At 39.2% G+C, this 20,300-nt stretch overlaps 1 protein-coding gene across 3 annotated transcripts in view; it reads right to left on the reverse strand.

Annotated features, from left to right (window-relative positions):
• The window catches only part of LOC132096346 (astrotactin-1-like), a 295,271-nt gene that overhangs the window by 166,605 nt on the left and 108,366 nt on the right, over nt 1-20,300 (reverse strand). For all 3 annotated transcript variants that reach the window (XM_059501638.1, XM_059501637.1, XM_059501636.1), the window contains 2 exons: nt 14,720-14,857; nt 3,611-3,761 (listed from right to left, as the gene is read on the reverse strand). In XM_059501638.1, coding sequence (XP_059357621.1) covers nt 3,611-3,761; nt 14,720-14,857 — 289 coding nt within the window. The remainder of the gene's footprint in view (nt 1-3,610; nt 3,762-14,719; nt 14,858-20,300) is intronic.

Genomic DNA, 20,300 nt, shown 5'->3' on the forward strand with positions numbered 1-20,300 from the left:
TTATAGATTCTTTGCCTCTTAAAGTGACCACGCCTAATTTACTAGCTACTGCCGGTGTCCTTAATGTTAGTCCAAGTGAAAAAAAAAAAAAAATCACTCAGCTCTTGAATGCGACCTTTTAAGACCACAAACTGAACATAAATAAGCATTGCTTGGTAATTGGTCAACAAAGTATTGATAGCTGCGTAAAAATTGTCATTATCAAGATGAATTTGTTCTGACACGGTTTAACTGAGTTCTTGTCATATTTTATTACCATTTTCTAAACTATAGCAAATAAACTGTGATAATGGGAGAAATGTTGAAGGTGTCTGAATACATTTTAAGTTTGACTGTATATTTAATTTTTACAGTAAAGACTATGCAGTGCTATTTTATATTTGATTATTTGGGTTTTGTACCTGGACACCTAATCATTGTGTAAAGAGCACAAATAAATAAATAGAATGAACATACAAATGAAACCTTTTCAAACAGGGCCTAGTGGTACAACCTGCACTGGGCCCCTGCAAACTCCAGCTACGGCCCTGGATGAGACACAGCACTTTTCATAAACCCTGGCTGAAACAATCTTCCCATCAGCAGGGCCAGCCAAACACACTAATCACGGCGCATGCCAGACCGAGAAATCAAACACTTTAAGCGTACCTCAGCCAGATGGTGAGTGAAGTCAGAGCCCCTGGCTCATTTCATGGCTGCTTAACAGCCACAAGTGAGGATGAGAGAGTGAGTGTGACGTTAAAGAAAAAGAAATGGAAGAAACAAATACGATTTTTCATGGTAAGTGACATAAACTCCTTTAGTGGACAAGGAAGCCCTTAACTTATAAAAGTAAATGCCTTTTCTTTTTTTTTTTCTTTTTTTTTTTTTTTTTTAGAAATTGAGAACAAGAGGATGTTCTCTTTTCAAATTTGTATAAACAATGTAAAGTTAATGGCGATGCAGGCATCAAAATGGCTTTTTTAAATCTCTGTTTTGAATCCATCGCAGTATGTAAACCACTAAACAGAGAAGTCTGCATCAATAGAGATAACAAGACAGCTGAAAGAGACAGGAAAAGAGATGGATTCCAAAGGGTGACAGACAGACAGACAGACAAAAAATAATAATAATAAAATAAAAACATGGAGCCGTCAGACTAATATAAAAAATATGTAATCAAATCATAAAAAATGTGTTATTAGTTATTAAATTATCAATGCTAAATTATAACTATATTATATACTATAAATATAAAACTAACAATATATGGATAATATTATAATATAACTTCGCTTGATTGTGCCATCCCAAAGTAGCACAAAGTCACTTTTACGGACTTTTAAATTAAATGTTCCCTCCTGGTGGAATGACCTCCCCAACTCTATCCGGACAGCTGAGTCCTTAGCCATCTTCAAGAATCGGCTTAAAACACATCTCTTCCATCTTTATTTGACCCTCTAACTTTAACACTCACTATTCTAATTCTATTCTTTAAAAAAATCTAACTACTTTTCTAATCTTTTTGTACAACCCGAATTCCGGAAAAGTTGGGACGTTTTTTAAATTTTAATAAAATGAAAACTAAAAGACTTTCAAATCACATGAGCCAATATTTTATTCACAATAGAACATAGATAACATAGCAAATGTTTAAACTGAGAAAGTTTACAATTTTATGCACAAAATGAGCTCATTTCAATTTTGATTTCTGCTGCAGGTCTCAAAATAGTTGGGACGGGGCATGTTTACCATGGTGTAGCATCTCCTTTTCTTTTCAAAACAGTTTGAAGACGTCTGGGCATTGAGGCTATGAATTGCTGGAGTTTTGCTGTTGGAATTTTGTCCCATTCTTGCCTTATATAGATTTCCAGCTGCTGAAGAGTTCGTGGTCGTCTTTGACGTATTTTTCGTTTAATGATGCGCCAAATGTTCTCTATAGGTGAAAGATCTGGACTGCAGGCAGGCCAGGTTAGCACCCGGACTCTTCTACGACGAAGCCATGCTGTTGTTATAGCTGCAGTATGTGGTTTTGCATTGTCCTGCTGAAATAAACAAGGCCTTCCCTGAAATAGACGTTGTTTGGAGGGAAGCATATGTTGCTCTAAAACCTTTATATACCTTTCAGCATTCACAGAGCCTTCCAAAACATGCAAGCTGCCCATACCGTATGCACTTATGCACCCCCATACCATCAGAGATGCTGGCTTTGGAACTGAACGCTGATAACATGCTGGAAGGTCTCCCTCCTCTTTAGCCCGGAGGACACGGCGTCCGTGATTTCCAACAAGAATGTCAAATTTGGACTCGTCTGACCATAAAACACTATTCCACTTTGAAATAGTCCATTTTAAATGAGCCTTGGCCCACAGGACACGACGGCGCTTCTGGACCATGTTCACATATGGCTTCCTTTTTGCATGATAGAGCTTTAGTTGGCATCTGCTGATGGCACGGCGGATTGTGTTTACCGACAGTGGTTTCTGAAAGTATTCCTGGGCCCATTTAGTAATGTCATTGACACAATCATGCCGATGAGTGATGCAGTGTCGTCTGAGAGCCCGAAGACCACGGGCATCCAATAAAGGTCTCCGGCCTTGTCCCTTACGCACAGAGATTTCTCCAGTTTCTCTGAATCTTTTGATGATGTTATGCACTGTAGATGATGAGATTTGCAAAGCCTTTGCAATTTGACGTTGAGGAACATTGTTTTTAAAGTTTTTCACAATTTTTTTACGCAGTCTTTCACAGATTGGAGAGCCTCTGCCCATCTTTACTTCTGAGAGACTCTGCTTCTCTAAGACAAAGCTTTTATAGCTAATCATGTTACAGACCTGATATCAATTAACTTAATTAATCACTAGATGTTCTCCCAGCTGAATCTTTTCAAAACTGCTTGCTTTTTTAGCCATTTGTTGCCCCCGTGCCAACTTTTTTGAGACCTGTAGCAGGCATTAAATTTTAAATGAGCTAATTAAGTGGATAAAAGTGTAAAATTTCTCAGTTTAAACATTTGCTACGTTATCTATGTTCTATTGTGAATAAAATATTGGCTCATGTGATTTGAAATTCCTTTAGTTTTCATTTTATTAAAATTTAAAAAACGTCCCAACTTTTCCGGAATTCGGGTTGTATTTTCTTTTCATTTATTATGCAATTGTGTGTGTGTGTGTGTGTGTGTATGTGAAAAGATCTCTAACACTAGCTTGCTCTATTCTTCTTTTATTCTAACGGTTTTCTTTTTTTCTTTTTTCTTTTTTTTATTATATTATTTAAAATCCCATGCTACGTGTACTGTGTTAACCTAACTGAGACTTGTTATAGCACTTATATATCATTGCTCTTTTTGTTGTTTTTGATTGCTTCCACTGTCCTTATCTGTAAGTCGCTTTGGATAAAAGTGTCTGCTAAATGAATAAATGTAAATGTAATGTAAATATGGGCTTCTAAAGTCTTAGGAAAATTAATAAAAAAAAAAATAATAATACAATATTGAATTAATAAATGAATTCTCTTCATTTTGGGGATTTTCTAAATTTGTACTATTCTATACGTTTGTTTAATTTGTTTTATTATTGTAATTATTATTTTAATCATAATCCTAAAAATAAGACAGACAATGACAACTCACCACACAGCCAGTGGAGTCCAATTTGCGATCAGAGATGCAACGGAAATTTCGGCTGCAGCCTCCATTGTCTTTTGAGCAGTCGCGCACTGGGCCAAAAGAGTCGAGCAGCACTTCCAGACTGTCAAAGGATGAAGAAATCATCAGCTCCTCCCTGATGAACAATGACGCATAGAAAACTCAGTTAGTAATGGCAGGTCAGTAATGCAAACAACCTCTGGCATCTTTAGCTGTCATTGGGACAATATGTAAGTATAATCTGTTTGTTTATTATATTATATTCACTCTATCCAATACATAAAAATGTCAGGATCTGGATATCAAAGAGGCAAGTAATCTAAAGCTGAAACTGGCTATTGTGTCTTCTCTACACTACCATAAATCCAGTTAAAAGGAAAAGCTTTCCAAAGCTGCAAATGTAAACAACAGCACTGATGGCTAAACCTTTAACAGTTGAACTCCACTGCTCTGCCCTTGGTTTTAGCTGTGTGGCTGGAAAATTGTATTGGGTTATATTTATTTATTTTTTCCCCTTTCAAGAGCACTAGAAACATCCAAATATTTATCATTACTATGAAATATGAATGGGCAGTGGTCATGATGTAGGAGCAAACCAGTGACCTTTTATTGTCTAATATATTTTAAGAGTGTGAAATCACCAGGCTGCTGGAGAAGTGGAGTGCTGTGATAAATGGATTCATAGTCCTGCTACTGTGATTTCGGCTTCAATACAGAAATACTGCCTTTACGTTCCAAGTTTTTTTTTTCTATTTTTCTGTTATGAAGTGGCCGATGAATCCTGTCTTAAAGCCAAGTGGATACACATCTGTCAGTGTAAAAAAATATGCAAATGACAATCGAATAAGTGCATGCATAAATATAAAAAGAGAAACCGAAAGACAGAAGAAAAAAAAAAAAATTAGAGGTTATACTTTCAGAGCATGCATTTAGTCATGTCCTGAAAACATAAAAAAAGAAAAGAAAATAATGTCAGGGTTCCTCTCTCACCAATCTTAGCAATATACTAGTAATACAAGAGAAAGCAGACCTTTTAAAGCCATGATGTTATGGTCGTTAAGGGAAGATGTTATCGTAATAAGGAAGAATATATAATGACTCCCGTTCCACGGTAATGAGGGCACTTTGAACAAATTGAGACAAATCTACCTCTGTGAACAAAGTATCTCAATTGGCAGGGCTTAGAACAGAAAGTCTGTGGAATCTCTAATTAGTAGCTTAACTCCAAATACAAAGCAAGCATTTTCAGACTAGAGACTGAAAAGTGTAGCCTGTTCTTTTCAACAGCAGCAAGAAGTAATTAAAATGAACCTTCACTTAAGACTGTAATAAAGAAGGCCATCCAAGTAATAGAAGATTCACTCTGTGACAAATGCGATACATAATACTTTTTAATCAAAAGCTAAGAAACTAATCAGTCATTATCTCTGACATAGTCCTAAAACCATCAATGTAACTAGAGACGATGGAGTCAGCTTTGAATAATAATCATAATAATCATAATAACAGGTTAATTTTACTTTTGTATAACAGCTCAATAAACAAGAAGATAATATTGAGGATTTAACATTTTAAACACAATGTTGCTTTGTCCGTTTTTCCTCCACCAACAAAAATAGTTCCAAAGTCAGAGCAGAGCTGCTTGTCCTAAATAAATCAACACTTTTGAATGAATTGGTTGAGTGAATAATTCAATGATTAATTTGTTTCTATAGTAAATGTTTCAATGTTACTAATGAAACATTTCATTGAATGAATCAATGAGGAGTGTAAGATAATTTTACTCATACAGCAGTTGTGATTGAGATGATGGTGGCGCTAATATGGTGAGTGCAATAATTTAACGACCACATTTAATGGACATGGCTGTTGTTTCAAAGAGTAAGTTTAAATTAATTAACAGTATAAATACAAAAACAGATGCATATACTTCTGTTCTATCTAGGTTCAGAGCCTTCTTATTGACTATCTTGCTTCGGAAGGAAGAAGAAATGGAAGAGATGCTTTGAAAGTGTAAGTATGGCACTTATAACTGTGAAAAGAGACCACAGCTAATGTTACATAAACATTGTGACTGTCTCCTCTCCACCAGTAAGCTGGTGTGTGGTGGGCGTTCTGGCGCACTATGGCTGCCGTCGCATCATCCAGGTGGATGCTGCACACTGGTGGTGGATGAGGAGACTCCCCCTGACTATGTAAAGCGCTTTGAGTGCCTAGAAAAGCGCTATATAAATGTTATATAGTTATTATTATTATTATCCCCCAGGTTCCAGGTTCGCAGGCCAGTCTCAGGCTTAAATGCATGTTCAAGCTATCTTAACTGAAAATATCTTGTACTGACACATCTTAAAATATGTCTGTGCCATTGTCATGTCTCAAGATGCACACCAGTAAAGTGCTTAAGGCATTTTTATAGAAGTAATTTAAATATCCTAATTTAACCAAGGCCTAGTCCTGTCTTAAGCTAAGCCCTGTCTGTATAACCCTGTCTCTATTTTCAAACATGGAAGTTATACAAGAACGAAACAATGTCATCGTTCCCATACATTTAAATTACTTTATGCTCTAAAATGGACACTTACAGTATGCCATCTCACAGCAAAACTCCAGATCAGCTGTATGTCATGTGGGTTAAATGGGACCTGTTCTAAAGAGGATCACTTTATTGACAGGCAATCTGCACAATTAAATGGAAACCCTTAAGTCAGATGCCCCTATAAAGGTTAACTTTAATGTTTGCTCTTCACAGATAAATTGTCAATGGCAAGCTTGACATTACCCACATTACCACTCATTTTTACAGTACACCAGGTATGTATGTAAGTGCATTCATCCCATGATGTATTTGCCATAATTACAAGATTTGAAAACTTGAAAAAAGAATTAATGTCCTTGTAGAACTCATAATTACCAACTTTAATTTGGGAATTTTCTGAGAGCTTCTACTTGTACCACATGACCACTGTACCTGACTGCGACAGATTAATTTAGGCATTGATAGTGTTGCCATAGAAACGCACATAATGTCTTTATAATGTCTTTATCGATCAGTTTTTTTCTCTGTTAGGATGCAGCTGCCAAGACAGATTCCAGTAAGAATTCTCAGTGTTGATCAAGCAAGTCCACATCTAACCCATCTAGAGTGGGAATCATCTCGGAAGAAAACTTTGTAATGGATAAACCAACCAATCTCAGGCCTTCTGTATTTTGTTCAAATTTCTCCAACTGTTTTCTCCGACTGTTTTATGCCCTGCACCTGGGCTAAGTGTTTGAAAAGCACTATATATTTTATTCAGCAGGTAATGCTCAACCTTGTAAAAGGTGAGTTAGCACCTTAAATTCAGTGCTGCCAATATTGTGAACTCGGAGAGGAATAAAACCATGTAGTTTTGATGCCGTTTGTTGTGATTCTGAGAAACAAACACATAAAAAATGTTTTGTTGTGTTTTTAAATTAACATTTCGTCCCCTTGGAATTATAAGGTTCTATCTGCATTCCGAGTAGTTTTGAGATATTGAGCTTCAAAGTTTTTGTGTTCCATTTGACTGTGTAGATAGAACCTTATTGTTTTTTAAATAAAAAGTCCCATAATGTACACAACATTAAAAAAATCTATCATATAATGTAAATACGTTGACACAGAATGAGAATAAGTGAATAACTCAACTTTGACAAAAATGTCAGATAGAACCTTATAATTCCAAGGGGACGATTTGGAATTAAATAAAAATAAACCAGAAAACTGCATGAATGTTCCTTTATTTGTTAGCTTTTTTTCTGAATTTTCTAGTTTAACAAATTGGAAAAAAACAACAACTGACATATATTTAACTTGGAAATTATAATTTTTTTTCATTCATCCATTTAAAAAAAAAGGGTAATGATTCACATCTTTCACAATTTTTTAACTTAAACCAATGAAAAATAAATAACTTCATTGTCTATGAAAACTATAAAATGTATTTCTTAAATGAGAATATTTGTTTTGTTTAAATCTATATATTTTTGTTAAGATCAAAAATAGAATTTCAATTAATTGACTTTCTTCAACAAGAAAAATATACTTTATGTCAGGTTTTATAAAATAGTTTTCATACACATGGAAAATATTGTTTAGGGCAAATTATTTTTTTTTTTTGGGTCAAGTTAAAAATATTTGTGTAGATGTGAATCATTACCCTAATATTTTTTTTAATTGGATGAATTAAAAAAAAAATATATATATAAAAAAATTAATTAATCAGTGCATGTCGACACCTATTGGTGCAACTAAACTATAAAAAACTGTCACCATTAGCCAGACTGATACTGATGGACTTTACATCAACTGTACAGTACATTAGTGTGTCAGTTGTGTCATTGTACATGTTAATTTGAATACATACATTGTAATCTAGGAGACACACTGAAACTGATTCATAAAATCTGAACTTTAGCTTCCGTTGAATTTAATATTGGGTTTTTGTTTTATTCAAACAATACTTGGCAGGCCCCTGTGGTCTTACTGCAGACCACCTATGGTCACAGAACCCTGGTGAAAAATCCTGCTGAAACATAAATCCAATGACATTCTAAATATCTCCTTTATGGAGATATTAATACATAGTCTACTCTATACTATATTCTCTCTAAACTGATTGTTTTGTGCAGTTCCAAGATTACTTTTCCTTGGATCAGATTATGCTGCTGGGAGTAAAAGCGGTGCACTGGTTCAGTTGCACAATGATAGTGAAATGTGTTTGCTGTGCTTAAAATGATTTGTTGATTTTAAGCACAGCAAACACATTTCACTATCGTTGTGCAACTGAACCAGTGCACCGCTTTAACTCCCAGCAGCATAATCTGTGTTTGCTGTGCTTAAAATGAACAAATATTTACTGTGTGATGTACAAAGTCGACAGCTATGGTAATTTTCCAAACAAGCAGACTCTGGCTAGCTTGGGGAATTGCAGTCCACAACATTCAAAATATCATAAAAACGTGTTATTACACTAATATTTAATTCTCTAAGCAATAATTACAGCTTTAACAGTGGTCAAAGATGATAAGTGCAAGTAATGATGCTTTAAATATAGAATTTCCCTTTACTTTCACAAGTAGCCTATGCCAAGTCAATAAATTCTAGTCAGCCAAATTATTTAATATCTCAGATTTACGTTGTTGCTAAGGTTGTAAATGCCTTTTATTTTTTTTAAGGTTAATGGCACCCCTTTGGGTTTTACACATATGACTCAATTAAATAGTCCTTAAATGGGATAGTTCACCCAAAACTGAAAATAATTTAATCAATTACTTTCATCAGTTCATCTAATATTACTCCAGATTGGGTTAGGGATACTTCTTATATATCCTGCAGAAGAAAGTAAATGATGACATTTTCATATTTGGGTGAACTGTACCTTTAAAGATCAGGCAGTACATTATCTCTTTGATGAATGTTTATTACCATGGTAAGAGTTATCGAAATATTCCAGTGCTCTAAAAAACACTTGGAACTGAGGCAATATTCAGCCCAGCAAGCCCAGGGACAGGGGACCACATGGCCTGCCAAATTTTTGTACGGTGGACCCTGCAAAGCTAGCCACTCTGCGGGAGATCAGTAGAACACACTTAGAAGACCATTCAAAGGAATCAAATGTAAGATTTATGTGTGTGTTATATGGACAGTAAGTTAAGACCGAAATTACTAACTAGACTCAACTTTAACAACAAGGTCTCTTCTAATTAACATCAGACAGTGATTTATTTTTATTTTTTTTTTCTGAGGATAATGGCAGCGTGTTTTATGGGTTATTTCCAACTTTATTATTTCTTATGAACAAAACCATATCTATAATTGAATTTCCAAAAGTAACTTTTCCATTTTACTGCCTTTAAGGCCCTGAGCACTGAAATTTTAAAAGTTCCTTTAAGCACCAGCTACCATGATAATTCAGTGAGAGACTAATCACAAGATTAATCAATTTTGGGTTAAAAACAAATTAATCAAATCAGCATGTGCCCTTTGGCAACGCATTCAAAGCCCCTGCAAAGTCTGGATAATGTCAAGCCACATCAATTTTGAGGCTTTACGAAAATAAATAAATAAACACAAAAATACAAGTCACCTCGTTTGGTCAAAAATTTTAACGAGTTGCAGTTCAATAAAGTGGCTCAGTGGAATCCTCTACTAGTAAATCATCCTCATATTTGACAGCTTGCAAGAAGTGCCACTCAAACATTAAATTTGACATTTACATGTATGCATTTACCAGACGCAAAAGCAAATTACTGTGCATTTAGGCTACACATTTTTTTTTCTTTTTTTTTTTTATCGGTATGGGTGTTCCCAGGGAATTGATCCCACAAACTTTTGTGCAGTGCTCTACCACTTAGCCACAGGAACACAATAATAATCCAATGGTAATGTCATGTTTAGTGGCTTAATTAAATCCATAGATGCTACGTAATTATATTCAATACTGAAAATAAGAATCTCAACAGGATTTCTGAAGAACTAAAAGGTACAGGATAACATAACTGACACAACTGGATCTTGACAAGTGTTTTAGAGCCTTATTTAACTCACAAAGCCTTTAACTAGGCTTACTTTAGTAGTTAAAGACATTGAAAACACAGAGGGTACTTTAAAGTCTGGAACCACTGAACAGGCATGTTGCTGTAATTTACTGTAATTATCCAGTCAACTTAAAGACACCCAAGACATCCTAGATCAGTAATCTTTTCTTTGTTATGCTCAGTTGCCAAGAGGTTTTCTAGAGCAGTTTTTCTCAACTTGTGTGTTTCGTTGTGAAAGTGAATATACTTTGTTTGGCCTTCCAAAAGAGGACACAACTAGAATTTAGTAGTATTCAGATGTGTGCAATGCATTTTATGAAGGACTGTTTCCCAATCATGGGAGTAGACTATATGTTCTGACGCACAGACTGTAAGTATGTTTACATATTTGAAGAATTTGCCACTGATGATTCAAACCCAAGTTTTGAGCTGAGTAGAGTAGTGCTTGATGTTTGTCGTTTCTCTGATTACAAATGCTGACATGTTTTTATGTTTCTTTTTAGCAACATCATATGACCCCTTTAACAGTTCGTGTTAGTACTGTATATTGACCATGGTAACTCTGTTGTTTCCATAACCCAAAAATACCATGTTTTTTTCACTTTGTGTCATTTTGTATGTTTAAACGACTGTGGTGGCTCAAACCAAAGTCCCTTTAAGGCAAGTCATGTCACTCTGTGGGCATGCAAGTGCAGTACCTATCACTTTGAATAGGGAAACATCAAATTCTCCAAAACTGTTCACTAAGCTTTATACTAATTTTATATTTGAAATCACCAAGTGCTTTCTGTTTCTATAGCAACCGGAACTTCTAACGGCAGCTGCAGTGACGTGCTGCCTTTACCGATTAGCGATTGTCTCATTCATTCAGAAGCAGGGGCGGGTCTACGTGTTGGCCAGAGCTGGCACCGGCCCCCCTGAAATTTGGCTGACCACCCCAGGTGCCGTCCTAACAGATGTCTTGAGATAGGCTTAGTTTTTAGTAAATTTCTAACTACATCTGGTGGTGGCGGATCCTGGCGATTTCTATAGAGTGATCTTAATGACAATGTTGAGGGCGCATGATATTACGCGATCAATGTAATGCACTAGCACGAATCTCTACTCACAAGCAGATTTCGTTCACTCACACAAAACTGGACGTGTGCTTTTACATATATATTGTTCTTTAATGAATTGGCACTGCTCTCGCTCGGATATTACGTATACTCTCAAATGTTGTTGAAATAAATTAAACCTTGCTAATCATCGGGAAGAAGGAGGCAGGAACCGGCGGACAATCAAACAACATTTTAATAAAACAAAATAAACACAAAACAGCGCACCAGCCCCTCACGGACGACTGGTGCGCGCAAATAAAAACCAAAACACAACTAAAAGCCCAGGCCTGGTCCTCTCTCGTCCTTCACTGTCGTCGCTCCAGATTTATATCCTTCCATCTCCTACGTGGGACTCGAGACCGGCGGTGGGCCGCAGGTGCCACTGATTTGCCCAATCACTGCCGGCCTCACTCGTGTTCCCATGTCCCTCGGACCCGCCCCACTCGCCACAGTTGTCCTCACATCACTTTTTCTTTTTTTTCTAATTCATGTGAAGCTTAGTCTTTTCTCACTAAATGGAAGTTTATTTATTTTATTAATACTTATTCTAATTAATTGCTAATGTGCATTTATTAAATTATTTTATTTGAATTTCTATTTTGTTGTTTTTGCATATAGTTATGCAATAAAAGTGTATCAACAAGGCTCCAGAAATAATTAATGAGGGTGCTCTAGTCTTAATGCACATTTTCACATATTTTCACCTGTCTATTGCTATCAAACACTGCTACTTCAAGAGAGAATCCCGCATAAATATGGAGATGTAATTCCTGAAAGTTTGCAAAATGTGTGTGGCTAAAAAACAAAGTTCTACATTTTAAATGGATTGCCTAGAAAGCTTACAAAGAGCACTCTTAATAACAACTAAAAAGCTGTCACTCTTTGTTCATTGAGATCGCACAAAGTTCTGTTACCAATTATTTCACACTGTGCAATTAATATAGACTATTATATATTATTAACATCATGTATACACTCTGCCACCCCTATGGTAAGTGGGTCACGCCTTGATGACCATGGGGAAGTTTTGTTTAGAAGAGTGTTTAGTTTTTTTTTTTTTTTTTTTTGCAAAGATTATTTACTTTATAGTAAAACCAGAATGAGGGAGTGTTTTCTAGCAATGTCTGACAGAAACCACATTTATGTATCATTAACTTTGACAATTCCTTGTGGAATATGTCATGAAGGAATAATATAAAGAAAAACACATATTGCTCAACTTAATTTAAGCAATGAATTCAGTCAATAGCATCCACAGAGGAAGAAGTGACCCTTTGCTAAGCATTACCCACCTTGGTTACTGTTACTCTCTCATATAAGCTTTAAAGCACATATTTTTACATGAAAAGTGCAATTTTAACAGTGGTTAAAAGTCATTGAGTCATCATTTCTTTACTATCGTCCTTATTTTGGCCAGAATCAATGTGTAATTTAATTTAATTTATTTAGATTTTATAGCTTGGATCAAATGCAGTTGTTGATACTGATGTTATGCAACATGCATTTCTTACGATTTATTTAAAGATTTGGAAAAATTATAAATTTATGTAAAATTACATTTAAAACATTCTTAACACCCTGGACCTTCAAATACTAATAAAAATATGTATGATAAAATGGTGGATGGCAACAGTTGCTATATTTGGTAACAATTTTAAAGGGCTTAGTGAAGGATCAGTTATCACAAATTAATCTGACGGCTGGAAGGCTGCTCAAGGATCAGTCCAAAGTGTTTTAAAATAAGCCCTAATATTTATTTTATTTAAACTTTGGAAATTTTGGGCTGTCCCCTAATAGTCAACTAATCAGTAGTCGACCAGAAGAGGCTTGGTCAACCAAAATGTTATTAGTCTCTGAGTCGCAGAAAAAAAAAAGAAAAGGAAAAGGAAAAAAAAAAATCTTCGGGGAAAAGTCATGCAGTCTGTGATGGACAGATCAATTGCGTCTAGTCTATGGTAATACAGTACATTGACAGGCTGGACATCCAATGGTGTCATATTATTAATTGAACTCTGAAATATGGCTTATCATCTGAAATATGTAAGTATTAGCAACTTTACATGGCTGCTTAATCTAATGTTAGCCTAGAGAAATGTCCCCAATTCAAGTATCTTTGTGGAAGCTGAACAGCAGCGCGCACACTTATTACACTAATATTTAATTCTCTAAGCAATAATTACAGCTTTAACAGTGGTCAAAGATGATAAGTGCAAGTAATGATGCTTTAAATATAGAATTTCCCTTTACTTTCACAAGTAGCCTATGCCAAGTCAATAAATTCTAGTCAGCCAAATTATTTAATATCTCAGATTTACGTTGTTGCTAAGGTTGTAAATGCCTTTAATTTTTTTTAAGGTTAATGGCACCCCTTTGGGTTTTACACATATGACTCAATTAAATAGTCCTTAAATGGGATAGTTCACCCAAAACTGAAAATAATTTAATCAATTACTTTCATCAGTTCATCTAATATTACTCCAGATTGGGTTAGGGATACTTCTTATATATCCTGCAGAAGAAAGTAAATGATGACATTTTCATATTTGGGTGAACTGTACCTTTAAAGATCAGGCAGCACACTGGACGGCAGATGGAGGTCCAGGTGTGCTCACTTTTGAGCTAGATTCTACATTTATTTACAGTATGTGCACTCACAATACCACGCTTTTGTAAAATAATAAAAGCACACAAGATGCACTTTCTGCCGTCTTGGTCTGTGAAATTGAACGCAAAACTTTGTGTATATCTTTGCCTTAAAGACATTAAAAATATATCTATAGAGAGTGGAATCTATACTTTCAAATGAAACAATTTTATCAGATTATGTTATCCGTATGAAACATGAATATAGGGGCATCCACTACTGCGTCAGTGTCACAGACTTGATTTCTTCATCCGAAAACAAAGAAAGCACTTGTTTGTTTTTTTTTTGTTTTTTTTTATCATTAAAATGGTAATGCAGTCTCCTTACTGTTTTCCCCAGAAATATTTATAATCATTACTTATGCCAGAGTGCTGTGGCAAGCTTTATGCATGTACTTGAGTGCTTATGATTCTATGTATGCAATTAAAGTCTTATTCCATTTGTTTTATTTTGATCTAGATTTTTAGGCTTTAATGTTAATGTTATCTGTGTGCACCGGGGGTCTGAGAGTAAAGCAATTTCGATTCTCTGTATGTATGTACTGTACATGTGGAAGAATTGACAATATAAAGCAGACTTGAACTTGAACTTATTATAATGATTTAAATGGTTTATTAATAAACATGCGATTAGTCGACTAATGCTTCAAATGAACGACTACTAGTTGAACAAAAAAATCCTTAGTCCAGGGCAGCCCTACAAACTATTAACTAATGCATTTCAACATGTCATCATGCTCAGCTATTCTTCTCTGAAACAAGCTAAGATTGAAAATGTCATCTTCTACAGTACCTGACATCCACTGCATCCTCCATGACAGTCATATCTGTCTTGCACTTGGCAGAGGGGTTTATGGCCAGCTCAGCTGGAGGAATGACAAAGCTTTTGCTAAGTGGTAGCCACATGCCTTCTCCAAGTGTGTATGTGAATCTGAAACACAGAAAGGCAAAGTGAATATTTCAGAAACCTCTCACCATGTTACCAAAAAACAAACAAACAAACAAACAAACACACACACAAAAAAAAAAAACATTTTACACCATTCAGTCTGTTACAGGCTGCTGCATTGTGAGACGAGACAGTTGGCATTAGGATGACAGTAGTTTTACAATTCAGAAAAACAAAAGTAAAAGTTTCTCTCTCAAGGAACCATGAGGGTTCAACTGAAATTCTGGGTAGGAATCTAAACATAGTGGTGTCCAGTGTAACAACGAGCATCACATTTGAAAAATACACATTATTGTTCATATTCACAAAAAAAATAAAAATAAAAAATAAATAAATAAAAAAACCATACATCCTCATGAGAGACTCCCACATGTATGTAGTTAATTTGGTTTATTATATCGGCCTCTGCATATGTGTTTTCTTAAAAATCCGTCTAAAGGTTTAAACTGATTGTTGACAGGGAAAAAATAGATGCTCTTCTCCCCTGCAAAATCAAATGTAACCACATTTTTCAGTTTGACCCTCACTCTGGACCGGTAGTACATTTTAAAACTTGAGTCATTACTGGAATGCTTATCTGACCTTGAAAACTCCCCCCAACCCCTGGTTTTAGTGCTGAGAGACGTCCAGGCAGATAAGATCAACTTGTGGGTGGATATCCATAGAGAACTACAAAAACAAAGCAACTGAGCATTGTAAAATAATGCTCAGAACAGAAGGTCCAAAGAGTTTGTTGGAGTAATTGAAAACTGGCACATCTACAAGCTAGCTGTTTTACTGCACTTCAATTCACTTTGAAATCCTGAGGTTTTGACCTGGTGTCTTTACACTCAATCAATAAACACAGTTTTGTCCAGCATTGACTTGCATGCAATGGAAAAAGTCTCTAAGACACAAGTATGAAAATTTTCTTCTTCTTCTTTTTTTTGTTTTTTTCTGTGGAGAATAGCCAAGGTGTACTTGAATGGTTAATTGATTCAGTCACTCGCTGATCCTTTCCTTAATTCATCTGCTTTCCCCCTGTAAACTCAACTATCATTTCATTCCACTCATGCATCTCAAGTAAGCTGCATGTACATGAGCTAAACAATCACCCCAGTAATTCTGTTTGCATAAGATGCATTATGCAAACAAAAATACTGTCTGATAACATTACTGGAAGCACTTTTAGCTTTCCAGAATTATGCATGCGAAGAAGTGATTTAAACCTACACAGTAAAAACAAAATTACATTTCATCATTAGTCACACAATAGAATAGTGAATCATGATAATAAAAAAAAAACACACAAAAAAAAACACTTGTTACACTGACAATATTAATCCAAATGTCTAAACTGGGCTAACCGAGGCAAACCGTTTTATAATTAATAATTTTGCTAATTTGTTAAGGGTTTATGAGCTCCCAATGTGCATTGTGGTATGAATAAATTATGCGGTTACTGTTATAGGAGTATTGTTTTACTGTTTGCTGACTTTATTTTTGCTGCTGTTGCTGTTTATGTACACTATCGTTCAAAAGTTTAGGATCAATATGATTTTTTAAACATTTCTGAAAAAGGCATTTCTGCTCACCAAGGCTGAGTTTATTTAAAATAAAAATAATAATAATGCAAGTAAACATACTCAAAACATAGCCATACAATAAAAAGTAATAAGGTGAAATTTTTATATAATTTAAAATGACTATACATTTTAATACATTTTAAAATGTAAATTATTCCTGTGAAGGCAAAGCTGAATTTTCAGAAGTCATTCCTCAATCTCACACGATCCTTCAGAAATTATATAATTATCTGGTGTGCAAGAAAATGTTCTTTTTATTATCAATGACAAAAAAGTTTAATATTTTTTTTTAGGGTGAATATTTCTTTAAATAAAAATATTATAAATTGAGTTAATTACAAACACTTTTGATCAATGTTTTGTTACCTTACGGAATAAAAATAATTATTTCTGTCAAAAAAAGAAATCACATGCTGAACAAAACAAACCCTGAATTAATTTCTAAAAAAGAGAAAAGATGCTGTTTAATACACTGCAATAAATAGCTTTTCTTGATCACAGTGAAGTCTATATAAGCCACTACTGTCACGTACGCTGATACAAGAAACAAGGGAGAGATCCAAATGCAGGTATGCGGTTTATTTAGGGGCAATCCAAAAAGCATAAACAGTCCAGGCAGGGTCAAAACCAGAAAATCCAAAAACATCAAAACAAACAAGAACACACGGGAAGAGCAGACTCTGGAAGGTATCATACATACGACAAGGACTCAGTGACAAAGACTCAGACAGACCAGGTATAAATACACAAAAGGATAAAGGGGAAACTGGAGACCAGTGGGGAACAATCAATTAACTAAACAAGGAGGAAGGTGACCAAATAAGGAGACAGGAAGTGAGCCCAGACACCCAGACACTGTGACAGTACCCCCCCTCTACGGAGCGGCTCCCAGACGCTCCAAGACAGACACAAAACAGAAACCAGGAGGGAGGCGGACAGGTGGAGGTTCAGAGGGAGGGACGGAGGGCCAGACTAACAGAGAGGAACAGGGACAGACATTAACACAAAAACAAAAGGAAAAAACAACATGAAGCCCCCCAGGGCGGAGCAGAAGACCACCACACCCTTGTGGTCAAGGCCAGAGTCCTCCAGGGCGGAGCAGAAGACCACCATGTCCGTGTGGTCAGAGCGGAAGCCCCCCAGGGCGGAGCAGATTACCACCATGTCCGTGTGGTCAGAGCGGAAGCCCCCCAGGGCGGAGCAGATGACCACCACGCCCCTGTGGTCAATGCCGGAGTCCAACAGGGCGGAGCAGAAGGCCACCCAGTGACTTGACCTGACTCTGAAAGGTCCACGATGACTAGCCCCGTCTCTGGAAGGTCATCGGTGACTGGCCCCGGCTCTGGAGGGTCATCGGTGACTGGCCCCGGCTCTGGAGGGTCATCGGTGACTGGCCCCGGCTCTGGAGGGTCATCGGTGACTGGCCCCGGCTCTGGAGGGTCATCGGTGACTGGCCCCGGCTCTGGAGGGTCATCGGTGACTGGCCCCGGCTCTGGAGGGTCATCGGTGACTGGCCCCGGCTCTGGAGGGTCATCGGTGACTGGCCCCGACTCTGGAGGGTCATCGGTGACTGGCCCCGACTCTGGAGGGTCATCGGTGACTGGCCCCGACTCTGGAGGGTCATCGGTGACTGGCCCCGACTCTGGAGGGTCATCGGTGACTGGCCCCGACTCTGGAGGGTCATCGGTGACTGGCCCTGACTCTGGAGGGTCATCGGTGACTAGTCCTGACTCTGGAGGGTCATCGGTGACTAGTCCTGACTCTGGAAGGTCAACGGTGACTAACCCTGAATCTGGAGGGTCCACAAGCACCTGACTAGCCTCTGGAAGGTCAACCGGAACCTCACTCAACTCTGAAAATTCAACAGTCACCTGACTCGACTGTGGAGGGTCAACAGGAACTTGACTCGACTCTGGAGAGTCAATGGGCACCTGACTTGGCTTAGGACTGCCTGTGGAGACGTGAGACGCCTCGGCTTCAGGCACCGCATCGGGAGCGGCCTCGGGCACCGCCTCGGCCTCCGGAACGGCAAAGGACACCGCCTCGGCATCGGACACCGCCTCGGCCTCCGGAACAGCATCGGGCACCGCCTCGGCCTCCGGAACAGCATCGGTCACCGGAACAGCATCGGTCACCGGAACAGCATCGGCCACCGCCTCGGCCTCCGGAACAGCCTCGGCATCGGCCACCGCCTCGGCCTCCGGAACAGCCTCGGCATCGGGCACCGCCTCGGCCTCCGGAATAGCCTCGGCCTCCGGAACCGCATCGGCCACCGCCTCGGCCTCCGGAACAGCATCGGGCACCGCCTCGGCCTCCGGAACAGCCTCGGCCTCCAGAACAGCATCGGGCACCGCCTCGGCCTCCGGAACAGCATCGGTCACCGGAACAGCATCGGCCTCCGGAACAGCATCGGTCACTGCCTCGGCCTCCGGAACAGCCTCGGCCTCCAGAACAGCATCGGGCACCGCCTCGGCCTCCGGAACAGCATCGGCCTCCGGAACCGCATCGGCCTCCGGAACCGCATCGGCCTCCGGAACCGCATCGGCCTCCGGAACCGCATCGGCCTCCGGAACAGCATCGGCCTCCGGAACAGCATCGGCCTCCGGAACAGCATCGGCCTCCGCCTCGGCCTCCGGAACAGCACCGGTCACCGCCTCGGCCTCCGGAACAGCCTCGGCCTCCGGAACAGCACCGGTCACCGCCTCTCCGGAACAGCCTCGGCCTCCGGAACAGCCTCGGTCATCGGAACAGCATCGGTCACCGCCTCGGCCTCCGGAACAGCCTCGGCATCGGGCACCGCCTCGGCCTCCGGAACAGCCTCGGCCTCCGGAACAGCACCGGGCACCGCCTCGGCCTCCGGAACAGCACCGGTCACCGCCTCGGCCTCCGGAACAGCACCGGTCACCGCCTCGGCCTCCGGAACAGCACCGGTCACCGCCTCGGCCTCCGGAACAGCACCGGTCACCGCCTCGGCCTCCGGAACAGCACCGGTCACCGCCTCGGCCTCCGGAACAGCACCGGGCACTGGGCTGGCGGCCATCTTGTGCTGAGGCGCTGACTCAGCAGCCATGACGTGAACCATCTTGGGAACCTCTAGGATCCTTGATAATGTCTCGAAGTACTCGAGAAAGGTGTCAGCGGCCATCTTGGGCGTTGGTGCTGAGCTGGCAGCCATCTTGCACTGGGGTGTGAGGCTGGCTTCTATCTTGCCCCGTGGTGCGGGGTTGGTGGCCATGCACCGCAGCGGCGCTGGGTTGGCGGCCATCTTGTGCTGTGGTGCTGGACCCGCGGTCATCATGGGCAGTGCCGCTGGCTTTCTCCTTCTGCCCTGGTGAGACGGCGGCTCTGGTCCCTCCCACGTGAGCCCAGATTCAAAGGGGGGCCATGGTGGAGAGCGATGCTGGGCTTCCTCTCGCCCACCTCCTCCTCGGAGGCCTCCCCTGGTCCCGTGAAACACGACCAGGCGGGTTCCCTTAAATTGAATGCTTCTCTCCCGCTCGGTGGCTGGGGAAGAAGCGTAAATCGACATACCGCTGGATCTCGGTGTGACGGAGTCCTTCTGTCACGTACGCTGATACAAGAAACAAGGGAGAGATCCAAATGCAGGTATGCGGTTTATTTAGGGGCAATCCAAAAAGCATAAACAGTCCAGGCAGGGTCAAAACCAGAAAATCCAAAAACATCAAAACAAACAAGAACACACGGGAAGAGCAGACTCTGGAAGGTATCATACATACGACAAGGACTCCATGACAAAGACTCAGACAGACCAGGTATAAATACACAAAAGGATAATTGGGAAACTGGAGACAGGTGGGGAACAATCAATTAACTAAACAAGGAGGAAGGTGACCAAATAA

This window comes from Carassius carassius, chromosome 20 (genome assembly GCF_963082965.1).
Source record: "Carassius carassius chromosome 20, fCarCar2.1, whole genome shotgun sequence".
NCBI classification, from domain to species: domain Eukaryota; kingdom Metazoa; phylum Chordata; class Actinopteri; order Cypriniformes; family Cyprinidae; genus Carassius; species Carassius carassius.